The sequence below is a fragment of the Anastrepha ludens genome, chromosome 6 (genome assembly GCF_028408465.1).
Source record: "Anastrepha ludens isolate Willacy chromosome 6, idAnaLude1.1, whole genome shotgun sequence".
Classification (NCBI taxonomy): domain Eukaryota; kingdom Metazoa; phylum Arthropoda; class Insecta; order Diptera; family Tephritidae; genus Anastrepha; species Anastrepha ludens.
The window spans coordinates 19799049-19813883 of NC_071502.1; the positions used below are offsets into that span (position 1 = coordinate 19799049).

The window sequence follows — 14835 nt, forward strand, 5'->3', positions numbered from 1 at the left end:
CCAATTCAGTCGAACTCTTCCTGACAAGCTCATCAGCAATTTCAGAAATGTTACCTGCACACCCAAGAGATTTGATCTACTCTTTTTTTTATTATAATCTGGTAATTAATTTCATGGCATTTAACTGTTGAATAAGCTAACTGGCATATGTACGCCGCAGCTATGAGTTATATGGACGATTCGGCCAGTCGAATTTTTTACTAGTTTTTTCAATAAATCTTGACGCCACGTGACCAGATTTTATGCTGACTTGAATATGGCAATAAATCGGCTATAAGGCGCACTAATTGGCTATTTGCGCCGTCTTTTTGGAATTGAATGTCGTCGATGCTTAGCTGATGCTTTTTTGTAAACACAAAGGCTGTCAGTATGGTTCGATAGCGCTCGCCATTTACAGTAGCGGTTGCTCCTCCCTCATTTCGAAAGAAGTAAAGACCAATAATGTCGCCAGTGCTTTATGGAGGTTTTGAAGAGATTTCTTTCTTTTTTCAAAGTAAGTTTCCACAATTTGGCAACGTTTTTCTGGCTCTAAAGGATTTATGATGACTTGCCGAACTTAAACTGAACAGAAACAGAAATGTCAGCACAGTTTACCCAACCTTAAAGAAAATTATAAATTATTGGCGCGTACACGTCTGGCTGGGTAGTCCAAGCAGCATATAATTTGCATTACGATAGTTTTCTTATATAGTTTGTTTATTTTCGATTGAGAATGTCATCGGAATATATAATTTATTAAGAAATACAAAACAAAACACTTCTGTTAGGTGTTTGGCCGAGCTCCTCCTCCTCCCATTTGCGGTGTGCGTCTTGAAGTTGTTCCTCAAATCGGGGTACCTACAGTTTCAAGCCGACTCCGAACGGCAAATATCTAGTTTTTTATGGGAAGCTTTTTCATGGCAGAAAAACACTCGGAGTTTTGCCATTGCCTGTCGAGGGGCGACTGTTTTTTTTATCATTTCGGTGTTTCATGTTTCTATGCCTACGCACTTCCGAATGGTGGTCACGCACCAACCATTCGGCTATGGCAGTCGTGAAACCTAACAGAAGTGTCAACACAGTTTGCCATGCTCAGCTGTCAAGCTATAGGTATCGATATCGGTAGTTCGAATGCAGCTAAAAAAAACACCCTATATAAACTGCGTTAAATAAGTATAGCGCAGAGATTTATTGACAAGTTGTGATGCCTTTTTATTTTTTGTTCTTGTTCACTTCATAGGGAGCATAGGGTCTCTATAAGACTCAGTCTTGCGTTGGTTAGTTAATCTATAAGATTTCTGACAGGGTAGGTAATTAGCCTACCGCTATCAGTCGTAAATAGTGGGAATGCCCACCTGTTGTTGCTTAGGAACAACGTCTTCTTACTGCTTAAAGTGCCATCTGTGTATCACCTTTTTCTGCCAGAAGGATTGCACAGATGGTTGAGGACTTCGCTAAATTTCGTGTGTCTGTGCTATTATCGCGGTTGCCCGCTTCCTCTTGCTAGCGACACTGATTGATGCAATGGGTAACTGTGTGCTTTTCCTTATTGTTGCTTGTTTTAGCACCCACAATGCAAGTAATGCGCTGACTATTGTTCGGGTGTAAGGGTGGAAAGGATACGTTTTTGGGTTTTGAGGAATGAGATATTCTTTGTTTTTTTTTGTGGTTTTGTATTTCCTTTTTATTTAATTTTATTAATTTTTAATGGAAATATATATAATTTATTCTATTACAAAATCCAAGTAAATCTAAGTTTCAAACTTTCTGCAAATTAAAAAAAAAAATCAACAAATTTTCATTAGAATGTGAAGTTTTTTACTCGGGCATACAAATTGAATTTTCGCATGTAAGTGAAGGCTTTAATTGTATTAAATGTATTGAATTTTGACACATTTTTTGCATGACTGTGTTAAGTGATTCTTCTGTATAAAAAAATATCGAGGATTTGTTGAACTTTTTTTTTAATTTGCGCTAGGTTGAAACTTGGATTTACTTGTGGTATTTAGCAAACTCAATTATAGTTTCATTAAAAAATTATTAAAATGAAATAAACTCTTTCTACGATGTAGCTATAAACAATGCTTAATGCATTGGGAAACAAAAGAGAGATTATCATTGGCACCACAGTCTTGTGCAGACCCCTGTTTCCACTAAATGAAGGATCGTGCAGTATTAAATTTACCCAAAACATCATAGACAAATCATGTTACGCTTATGGGTACACTTTTTATTAAAATTTCTTATAAAATCACAACCCCTCATCGACCGATATCTGGCTACGGCCCATCATCAAATGGCCTGGTGAACACCAGGGGTGGGAGGTGCCATGATTTTGGAGCTCTGCTGCTGAGATGGTTACGATGTGCCGGCTTCTTAACTCGTTCAAGTGCGTCACGCAATGCTGGGTCAGCATGTTCGGCAGCCATAAGGGTGAGAGTGTACATGTTTGGGCAATATTTTATGTTCGCATATCATGCATTTAGCCATAGACCTTGGCATGCTTGGCGTGTAAGTATGAAAATCTCGCCAAAGCATGCACAAGCACGCGTGCGTTGGTGTGTGACAAGCATACCGGTATGTGCGACACTTGCCATCCTTCCTTCAAGCACAAACTGCTGCTAGCGCCTCATGGCATGCAACAACTTTTTAAGCTACTTAAGACAGTGTGGCCTAAGTATTCAACAAAATCTGTCTCATCCTTTGTCTGAGCTGTCTTGTAACTTGTAAATCTAATCGATAATCTTTTAGTTGAGTGCGCGCAAGAAGCGACAAAAGTTTAAAAATACATATTTCATATTCTAAGAAATTTATTTTTAGGTTTTTTTTTGGTTTTTTTTTTTGCGAATATTTTTCCACTCTTTGCTTTTACTTATCTATTTTGTCTGCTTTCCCTTTTCATCGAGCACGCGTACTTACTTGATGTGAACGTGTAATCCCAGTAATCCGTTTTGCATAAAAACGCTTTCAGATCATCGGCAGTGCGGCCGACCACAACATCGGGCGGTGCAACCAATGTACGCACCAGCAGGCACGTACCAATGACACCGCAAATAATGCCAAGTCGCTTCAATAGTGCTGCGTCTGTGATTTTCACCGCTTTCGCTGAACGTACACGAAATATCACCGAAATGCTGCAATGCAAAAAAGAGGAAGAGAAAGGCAGATATGCATGAGTATTTGGTTGAGAATATCTTAAATGCTTTAAAGCAATATTCATTCACTAAAGCGAATTAAAGTGTTGAAGCAAAAATGTGCGAATCACTAAAATAGTAGAAAAGTATTTTTCTAATAGCGACAGCCCCTTGACAGGAAATGGTAAGCCTCCGAGTGTATTTTTGTAGGTAAAGAAATAATCAGCCGTTTGGAGGTGGAGACTTAAAGTTCCTGCATTTGTGGCACAACGTCAAGACGCACTTTATGAATTGGAGGAGGTGCTCGGCCAAACAGAACAAAAATTACAATAGAGGGGAAAAGAACAGGATGAACGCGAAGGTTGGTCTACACGCGGCCAGGCAATTTGATGATTGCGTTACGAGGTTAAGCGTATAAAGCGGGGCAATATCCTGAAGTCGGAATATACTTCAACCAGGTTAGGTAGAATTATTTTTTATTCATGTAATTTAACGCCCACACTGACTCGTATTGGAGAGGTTAGTGACTCTGCTACATACATTCGTCTAAAACAATGACCTGTACTATGTTAATTTTGAGGAAATCAGTTTGCCTGAAGGAGTTTCATTGTGGCTCAGGGACTCGTCCGTTGCAGCACAACCGCTAGTATATCTATTCCGACAGACAAGCTGCCATAAAATCGTATAATAATACTTCGTCTAAAGGAGCAATTAAATGAAGAACTAATTTATATGAGAGCTTGTAAGAGACTTCATTTATCAAGAAAGCAGCATTAACTCGAAAAAAATATCAGCATTGAAATTCAACGGACAATCTCTTGTGCCAACAAGAGCCACTTTGGACTAAGTAGGCAATTGAGTAGTAAAACCCTCTCTCGACGAACCTAATAACACTCTACAAGGCTCTCATCATGCCCATCCTAACGTGTGGCGCAGAAGCGTGGACGACGACAACATCCGATGAGGCGTCCCTTGGAGTGCTTTCGCGAAATATTCTGCGAAAGATTTCTGGAGGTTTGCAAGTTGGTGACGGCGAGTATCATAGGCGATGGAGCGATAAGCTGTATGAACTTTATGACGACACACACATAGCGCAGCGAAGATCCAGCGGCTACGTTGAGTGGGTCGTGTCGTCCGAATGGATACAAACGCTCCAGCTCTGAACGAATTCGATGTGGTACCAGCTGATGGTAGTAGAGGAAGAGAAAGGCGTCCTCTGCGTTGGAAAAATAAGGTGGAGAAGGTCTTTGCTTCAGTGGCTGGTTAGCACAAGAATAAAATTAATGGCGTTTAAGAGGTTATCGCGCCAATCAAAAAGTAGCATATGAATGAGTTGCCTAAGCGGTTCACTCGAATGTAGTCTAGGCCCTTAAACACAGAGATATTTCTGGGGATTGTCTCACGGGTGATCTGGCTAGGGGGAAAACTGATCTTAATTCAGTGAATTTTACACAATGCTAGGGCATTCCTTTATCCTCATGTACTGGATAAAGTGGACCTACTTCATACGGACCAGTAATAAATTAACCATGGAGACCACTTGCGAGTAAACTAGGCAAGTCTGGTATAAAAAAATGAACACAGCACTTGATCTCTCATCATTCTCAACCTACCTTCCATTATTATAGTTACTATCATCAAGAACCACTGCCTAATAGCAACTCAAGGGAACGTGTGGGGATCCTCTCAAATAACTTCAGGCCAAAGATGATAAATTTACTAGGTTTGGCCATTAACTGTGGTGAAAAAAAAATTGTGAGGGCAACTTCAGCTGCCACATCACAGGGCACTCACCAGCCGAAATCTATACTATAATTTCGCACCCGTTCACACACTCGTCCAATCAATCGTTGTTCAGAATTCAACGAAGTGAGACTGTGTTCATTTTTTTCATATAAAGGTTTTTCCAATAAGAGGTGTTATTCGAAGAAAAATGCTATATTTTATTATAAATGATCAGATGTTTATTTCATTATAAAGAGGAAGGTAGGTCGTTAATAGTGGAAAATAACATCAGGCAAATGACCACCATGACCACCAAGGACAATATCCTTTGCATGAAATTTTCCATAACCGGATTGCAAAGTGGCTGCTCTCTGTCCGCGATAGCCTCACGAATTCCATCTTTCCATAACATCAGTTATTGGAAAATCCTTTACGTATCACTAACACATTCTTAGTTTTTTTAACGAACCAATTCATAACCGCTGCTACGTCAGCACATCAGCTGATTCTATCAAACTCGCGACAGCCGGCTAACGGTCTGACATTGGCCACACACTTAAAAATCTGTTCACCATGACTTCAAGAACAACCACTGAAACGTGGAGAAAGTGCAGAGTTTTGAATACTTTCTCTCCTACTGTCCCGATCGTGCGAGAGCGCGGCATCGCTGTCTTAACTCTTCCCTCTTTAGATGCGCGGTAGAATTAGAAATCGCAGTAATTCACAATATTTCATAGTTTATTACAGGGATCGAGCGATTTCATCACATTCGGAGTTAGACAGGTAAGCTTGAATCCAAACAAGTGGCATCGCAACGGAGCTTCAGACATAAGTGGGTACCTCCTTATGCTCATTGAGAGTAGCAACCACCGCAACCTAACCTTATTTAACCTACGCATCAACTAATCTTCACATCAAATGTATGACCTCGAGAGCTTAACAGAATTATGAGAGCATAAAAATATTTGTATGCGCATGAGCTCTAATATTAGCTGTTAGTTTTCCTAAGTGGCATAACTAAGTTTATTATGAAAAGGAACTATTGAATTATTCGGCCAAAGGAGTTTTGACGCCTAGATCTAAAGCCAAATTTAATTCTTCTCTCTACCTGCGCAATTCACTTAACGCAATTAAGTGTCTTTCTTGTGGAGCATAAAATTTGCTTTTTAACTAAATGAAAGCTGTACTTACCGCCAAGTTTTCAACATCAAAGCGCCGTAAGTTAGTGAGAATCCGATTTCGCGTAGCCAAATGCGCGCTGTGCAGGTGTATAGATTCGGGTTAGGGTACATCACAATATTCTGCGAAAAATTAGATGTTGGATATGAGTTAGTACAAGCCATAAATTGTTAATTTACAAACAAACATTAAGTAGTTATAGATCACAAGAATCTACAAAAAGGTGAACTTTTTTAACAAGCGAAAAATATAGTACAGCGGGACTGTTCAGGGATAAATTTTCAGTATTAAAGGGCATTATAACTTAGTTCACTTCTAATTAATTTTGCTATATGGCATCATGTCTGAAACTTAATCGTTTTAGAGATATTACATTTTAAACAATATTTCAGAAATAAAAATAAAAATTAAAATAAAATATTAAAAAAAATAGTTTTTTTTGCTTGTCATCATCATAATCCCTAGACTCCCATTGAATCATAGGGCCTCCATAAAGCATTTCCACCTGGTGTTCACAATTTTAGTGGATTCCACGATTTACCGCATTCATTGACTGATCCTTTTGCGAACCACCGATACCAATGTCAGCCTTGAAATCCAACGGAGTGCTACTTTGTACTAAATAGGCAATTGAGTAGTAAAGTTCTTTCTCGACGAGCAAAACTAACTCTCTACAAGGGTCCCATCCTGCCCGTCCTAACGTGTGTCCTTTGGAGTGCTTTCGAGAAATATTCGGCGACAGATGTCTTGAACTTTGCAAGTTGGTGACGGCGAGTATCGTAGGCGATAAGCTGCATGAGCTTTACGACGACATAGATATGGCGCAGCTAATAAAGATCCAGCGGCTTCGTTGGCGGGATACAAACACAGTACAATGGGTACAAACGCACCCGCTTTGAAAGTATTCGATGCGGTACCAGCTGATGGTAGCAGAGGAATAGGAAGTCCTTCTCTGCGTTCGAAAGATTAAGTGAAGAAAGATTTCGTTTCATTTGGTGTGCCCAACTGGCGCCGGTTAACACGAGGAAGAGACGACTGGCACACTTTTTTAAATTCACTAGGTTAAATCGCTAAGCATTTATCGCGTCAATTGAAAAGAGGAGGCCATGATCAGTAATCTCTGAAAGTTTTATGTTGAAATTGCATAACTTTTCGAGGAGATAGATTTCCGGATAAAATTGGACAAAAAAATATCATTAAAGCTACAGTATTGCAATATTTTAAAGTTTCAAAGATTGCATCTAAAAATTCTTTATTACTTCTCTGGTAGATTAATCGTCGAAAAAGTCGATAAAATCAATGAAACCCTTGATCTTGTTGTAGCGCCTTACTAAACTCTGTCAGTGCGATGTAATCGCGGATCGTCTTCGTCTAACTCATCTAACGGTAGACCCAGAAAACGCGCTATTTCAACAGATTGGGTGCAAAGAGGGTGGGGTGTTAGGTGAACAGATTTGAAAGGGAATGTGAATAACTCGTTAGTGTCATGGGGTATGTCTTCATACGCTGGACATATGTTAGGTATGTGGGGGTCAATTCTGTATAGGTAGGGGCTTAAACTGCTACAGTATCCACAGCGTTGTGCCAAAGTTACGCGGTTCTCTCAGGGTAGCTGAGGCTCTTCATTGGCTATAGGTGGTGGTGGTTGGCCTCCGATTACGGCATTCAGAGGTCGGAGGTTTAGGAAGGTGGTAAGTGTCTCCCAATGAATGCCATTTAGTGTATGTATTAACATATTCCGGTTCAGTAGTTGTCCTTTCGTTTTGCCCTGGATCTCGTCAGAATAATTTAAGAGATGCCTCTGCCTGATGTGTCTGAGAGGAAGTTCTAGGAACTGTGCTAAGCATTTGGTTGTGCTCCTTGACTGGGAGTATTACTGCCTCATTATGTAGGGGTTGCAGAGGGGACGTCAGGAGGCATCCCGTGGCTGTTCTGATTGTAATGCCTTGGCATGAGCTTAGTCCACTGCGAAACACCAGTTACAGGCGATCAGACAGACGCAGCGTAATTTTAAACCGGTCGACTAATTAATTTGAATATCGCCAATAACATTTCTTTGCCTTTGCCACAAGTACTGCCGGCTAGCGATTTCAGGACTTTGTTGCGGTGATATAACAGGGAACGAATTCGCTGATAAACTGGCTAATGAAGGCTCTGTAAGCATGCCAGTAAGCCCTAAACCCTTTCTAGTTGTCAATTCTGCATTGAATCAAATATAGATTGACGTTGCCATGAGATCTACCCATATAAGACGTTGGCCTGAGTTGGGCTTCCGCAGAGTAGCCAAGTGCTTTGTGAAAGAACCAAACAGGAAACTAGCGAGCTTTCTCCTAAAACTTAGGAGGAAGGACCTGAGATTATTGGTGGGGGTAATCGCAGGGCACAATGCCTGTGGTCAGCATATGACTGCCATGGGAATCACTGACGACCCAATATGCCTATTTTGCGGGGAAAACGAGGACACTGCCGAGCATTTTCTCTGTAGCTGTCCGGCGTTTTGTAGAGTCATACTTAGGCTGTTGGGTGTCGATGTACTAAGCAAGGATAAAGTTCATGCTCTTCATCTTCCGGATTTCTTAATATTCATCAATGAATCCAAAAGAAGGTGACCACCAAGCAATTTTTCCGTCTTCCCATCCATACTTCGACTGTAATCTACCCGGATGTAGTACAATGATCTTTCTGACTGATTGCTTGAACTTGTCCAACTCACCGTAAATCTAATCGAATCTAATCTTCGATTTCGGATTACTTCCCAAGTTTCCTCGTGCATCCATTCCTGTTTTTCCTTAGGTCGGTAGCCCAATATGTTTTCGCACGCATTGTGAAGTCGTGTTGGTAAGTAATTTTGTTTACAATATAATTGTTTTGTTTTTTTGTTAGCTCAAGTGCCAATTAGTATTTTCCTCGTTTTTTAATTTTAGGCTTTGCCAATACTAGAAATCATCAATAAAATTTTAACCAAGCCGTGACAATTAAAGTAAGTATTTCCTAATTCAGATCACTAAAACAAAAAAAAATTATATGTGAATTTTTCTGCAAATTATTTAAAAAAGTTGTGCATTTGTTTACTTATCCAAAAAGTTAATTTTTATACACGTTAAGCTACTCACGAACTATCACGATGCTGTTTCTCAGCGTGTATTCCCACTGAGAAGAAAATTATGCTTGTTGCATCCTCAGTAGAATCAGTTTTTCGTGATAAAGTATATTTTCCAGCTATTATTACTTTTTTTCTTCTTTTGCCTCTACGCCAAGGGTAATTTGATTTATTTTCAATAAGTTGGCATGATTTCGGGAAAATCGTAGGCATTCCATTATTTTGGTGAGTCATGGCGTTTTGAAAAGCCGTTTTAAGTTAAAGCAAATAAATCAATCAATTTATTTTTACTCCACCGCACAACACATAAAAGTACTTTAGAGAATGTTTTCACACATTTCGCAAGTTTATTAAAACGTATGTGGGGTGTGTTGATGTACAAAATCAAACTGGCAAGTCCTTTTTTCTGCACACTTGCCGGAAAGTGGTTAAATTTCTATCAGTTGGGAGACGGCTCAAATGGAATACCCTTTCGAAATAATTGGAAAATAAATAATAAATGATTGTAATGGGCGGCAAAGGGATAACAAAAATGTATAATTTTCTTTAGTTTTGCATAAACAGTTGGGGCAAGGCACTTTATGCGTACCCGCCGGAAATTTCAGCGCTTCGATTTGGATGAAATTTACTGAAGATGCTGTACTATACAGAGAAAATATTGAAGGGCTCAAAATTTGGATTTTATTTGGGCCAATTATTGGCGGTGTTAGAGAAAATAAAATCAATGCTTTCTATAGGATTGTTTACGTACTTTCATATAAAAGATAAAAAAAAAATTTAATTCCCAAAAAAAATGTTAACAATTGGACAATTAAAATTTTTTTTAATTTTTTTAATATTGCACCTTAAAGAATCTTTCACAAGACCCGCTTAAATGTTATTTTTAAGTTAAACATGTAAAAATTTACAAAAGATTATTTCAAGTTTCTAAATACGGCTCTTGGCTCTTATGATATGGGAAAAATACATCATTTAAATGCGCGTGGACAGCACGTCTACGGATTAAATCCGCCAAACAATCGATTCTTGAATGCTAAGTTCTTGAGAACGTCGGTATATCGATAATCAGCATGCAAATGCGACACGTCTCTAGTGACCCCAAAAGTAGTGAAATACTTCGGTATACCACTAGACTGTAAGCCTACTTTCTGCGCCCAGATACGGCTTGCGGCTGCCAAAGCAGCAAAGCTCACGGGACTACTAAGCAGATTAATGACAAATATCGGTGGGAGAACACAGAGCAAAATAGGGTTAATCATGGCGGCCACAAACTCAATTCCCCTGCGAGGACAACTGGAACACAGACGGAGGCACAAAAAGACGAGCCTATAGCTTGAAGGCAGGCTACAAACTCCGGTATACCTACATCGACGTGGGTGAATAGAATTGGATCTCTGTGCATGTTGTGCTGGGCCCTCGAGAAGTAAAGCAGGAAATAGTCCCAAAAAGGGTGTTCCCCTTGAAGGAGAGGAGATATTGTTTTAGTGGCTACACCACTCAATGCAGTACCCGAACATTGCTGTGAAATTGAAATTTGAATAGGTCGAGCGAAGGAGCACCAAGAGATTTGGTAGCTCCTAAAACACTCAGGCTAAAAAGCCCATTGTATTTAGAGTTCTGGTAAGAGGGTAAATAGTAAAGGAGGAAAGCAGAAAAGTGTCAGAGAAAGAGATAGGAAACAATAGAGACAGAGACAGAGGTAGTAAGTCCTGAGAGAATTTTCCAGATTCTTTGGGAAATCTGTAAATATCCTCCAATTTTAGAGGACGAATATAACTCATTCTCTCGACATCGGAAAGCTCGTAGCTTTGCTCTAGCAAATGCAGAACGCTCACAGAGAAAGTTGTCAGTGCTATCCGCTTTCTCCAAGCAAGACAGGTACATCGGGTCCTCAATGATTCCAATGATGGTCATATGCTGACCCCATGGGGGATTGTGTCGTGTGTCCTGTAATAATACCGACAAAGTTTTAGTAGAAAGTTTGACAGTTTTCTGTTTGGACTTGTCACAAAACACTTTGCAGTTCTGCAGTGTTCTATACGGGAACATCGCTTTTTATGTAAACTGCATGCATAATCGTTGCACCAATTCATGATTCTTGAGGAACAGATTGCGTTTATTGGCTCTGGCCTTTGTGGGGGAACCGCTGATCCACGGTTGGCGAATTCATCGGCAATTTCGTTTCCTTGAAAACCGGAGTGTCCTGGAACCCATATAAGTACAAGACTGTTTTGTCTTGCGACAGAATTAAGCTTCTTCTTACATTCTCGAACAATTTTTGAGGTTTATTTCGCGTTCTCCAGGGCCTTCAATGCAGCCTGACTGTCACTGAAAACTCCAATCTGTTTGCCGTTCCATTACCTCTCGATTATCAATTCGGCTACTTTCAGAATGGCAAAAATTTCCATTTGGAAAACGGTTGCCATCCGGTTCCAGACCCTATTTCATTCTTGGACCCATCGGTAAAGAAAATATTCGTCAAACTTCGATTGCTGTAAGTGTGAAAGCATATTGAACCCTATCTTCTCACCAAAAAGAAAGAAAAAAGTTTGTTCAGCAATATTCCCGCTACATCAACAATCTTCTCAACAGATCATCCAGTTTCTGGTGGGCTGTGTTTTTTCACATTCCGTTGATTTTTTCTTGAAGTCTTGCGAACAACTGAGTTTTTAGATTTTAGAATAAAGTTTTAACTAATTTAATGGATGAAACCATGTAAATTTAGCCATGTAAAACTGTTGTCTCAGAACCCTTACACGTGAATTGGCCATAGTGCCATAGGGTTTACCCCTTTCAAGTACATGTCTGCTATTTTCTATGAAAAACAGTAGGACTAGGAACTAGTTATGATTACAAAGAGAGAAAAAAAGGCGCCTCTTGGAAAATGGATGGTTTTACCTGCAGGGAATTTATGTAAGGAATTCAATGTTTGCTAATAAACTCCACTGTGGTATGCATGTATGTGTTCGTATGAACACAAGTACACATTTCATTGCCTTTATGCTTTCTAATGAAGCGATTTATTGCATGGTCCACCTACATAAATCATTCGCATGAAACTAAGTATTGACTTTTTGTTGTGTTTGCCAAAGTTTGACAGTTTAAAATATAAGTACATGGAAATACTTGAATTTGTATATATTTCGAAGTCCCAGCTGTACGAAAATATGTGTAAATATATGTATACAGTATAGTTATGCGGAAGCCGTCGTAGACGAATGGGTTGGTGCATGATTTCCGCTCTTTAGTACGTAGGTTTGAGTCGCCGTGCATAAAACAGCAAAATGGTAGAAAAAATTCTTTCTAATAGCGATCGCCCCTCGGCAGGCAATCACAAGCCTCCGAGTGTATTTCTGGTATCAAAAAGCTTCTCACAAAAATCATTTGCCGTTCAGAGTCGGCTTAAAACTGTAGGTCCCCCCATTTGCGGAACAACAGCAAGACGTACACCACAAATAACAGAAGGAGCTTGGCCAAATACCAAGCAGAAGTGTACGCGCCAATTATTATTATTTTTTTATTTTAGTTATGAGCTTTATTTTTGCTTGCGCTGAATGATGTATATTAAAACAAACGAAAGTTTTCGTCAAATATTCGAAGAGTAGCAATAAAGCATAAATTCCCTGGATGGATTTTGTATACCACACATATTTCTAGCCCTACCCCTGTCTAGCCCAGTAGTTTTCCGCTATGCCACTGTGAGCGGCAACTCAAATTAGCCTAATATAGAAGTATTCGAGAGAGAAATCAGGCATTTCCCGATTAATTCCGAACGCACAATCAACGAGCTTAGGGTCTAAATTGCCATCTGGCTGTTGGAGTAGATATTTACTTCGCTTACAGTAATTACATGACACCATGGTGCAGATCCAAGTGAGTCTACTCCTGTAAAGAGGACATCAAAACTCTTGGGTGTGCAGGTAACATTTCTCTGATCTGGGTTCCAGGACACACAAACATAGAGGAAAATGAAATTACTGATAAGCTAGCCAGGAGGTGGATTAAATTGGGTTCAGAGAACTCCTACACGGCCATCAGCATCCTCTTGACTGTGTTAAAAGGGCATTGCACAATTTATTTCTCAGGAAAGCACAGAACAGATGGAGCTCCATTTTTTATGTGCTAATTCGAGACCTCTTTGGCCCCATTACAATATGCGGGGGATTCAGAAATTCCTGAGAACTCCACGCCTTACAATTAACAAACTCGTAACTATGTTTACCGGTCATTGGACGATCGGGACATACGCAGAAAAGCTAGGGTTACCATTTAACCACTTTGCAGAAGCTGAGGGTACCTTTTAGAGAACGAGATTGTTGAGCATTTTTTCTGTAAGTGTCCGGGTTGTGGAGGTTTATTAGAGTAGGGCCACTGGGTGCTCCTTTCTTTGACAGTTTAGGGCAGTGCGTCACCCTAAATCCCATCAATTTTCTCCACTACATCAACAGCTCTGGCTGGCTGTAGATATCTACCCGTTGAAGGTCTCATAATCGTATCAAAACGGCGCTTTAGTGCTACCTAGGTGATGCCAGAGTGGGGCTTCAATCTTTCACCCACTTACTTACCTATTAAAGAAGTAGGCAACCAGTCCACTGCTACTTTAATTGCCTTCGTTTGGAAATCACAACAGTCGTTCGGAAGCCTAAATTTCAGCTTAATGGCGAGCAGCTCGCAGAATATTCCCTCCTCAACCCTTCTGTCCAGCTTCGAGCCATCCGTAAACATGCTTGCCATGCCCTTTCCCCAAATGTTGCACCTCGTCTTTTTCTCCCATGAGGGTATATGAGTGGAAAAAAAGCCGCTCGGACCTAGCAGGGATGCACATTGATTAGGCACCACGGGGATGAGCTCTAAGTTTTTAAGTACACTTCTGTGGGTTAAGTCAAGTTTGTGACGCGAATACCTCAATCTGATTGCGGTGCGTGCAGCGCAAGTTTTCCCTGCGATGTCCACGGATGCCACATTCATCATAGCGTTGATTGCTAGAGTAGCAGCGGTCTGAAGCATCCCACTGATTCCAATAAGGGCATACCTTTGAACCCTCTCCAGTTTCTTAGTTGATGTCGTTTTTTTTTTCAGCGAGTTCCACCAGACAAGGAGTCCATACAACAAAATTGGCTCTATAATTGTGAGAATCTAGCTTTGAATGTAACAGAATGTAAATTTAGACGAGTGCCGTTAGCCTCTCTGCATCCATACAAGGCGATTGTTGCCTTCATTGTTCTCTCTTCAATTTTGGACTTTCAAGTTAGCTCTCTATTCAGGATGAGTCCCACGTACTTCAGCGTGCCAGAGAGCACCTACGGAGCGCCAACTATTGAGTGGAGTTCAGCTCTGGGTATTTTATATTTGCTCGTAAACAAGATGAGCTCCATCTGCAGTGAATTTATCGAGAGACCACTAACTGCGGTCCACTACACAACTAAATTACGATTAACCTGCATCATTTCCATCAGAACATTTTTAGCACAATAAAAAATTTAGAAAAATTAAAAATTTAATTCTTAGTACCAAAAATCAATTAAATTTTTCTCGGTACTATATTTATTACGTTGAGCTCTACACCGCAATGTAAATACAACAACCATTTTGATACTTGTTTTATTTATGTGGTCTGCCGATATTACGACTGCTGACTAGATTTGACAGGCCAAAATCAAAATAGTCCAGGAATTTGTAATTGAAAAATATTTAATCTGTCATAAGCAAGACGAATCT

General features: G+C 40.0%; 1 protein-coding gene across 1 annotated transcript in view; it reads right to left on the reverse strand.

The window, feature by feature from the left end:
* Positions 1-14835, reverse strand: part of LOC128868526 (uncharacterized) — a 461316-nt gene that overhangs the window by 39117 nt on the left and 407364 nt on the right. The window contains exons 10-11 of the mRNA XM_054110716.1: positions 6030-6139; positions 2899-3113 (exon numbers count right to left, since the gene is read on the reverse strand). Of these exons, the coding sequence (XP_053966691.1) occupies positions 2899-3113; positions 6030-6139 (325 nt within the window). The remainder of the gene's footprint in view (positions 1-2898; positions 3114-6029; positions 6140-14835) is intronic.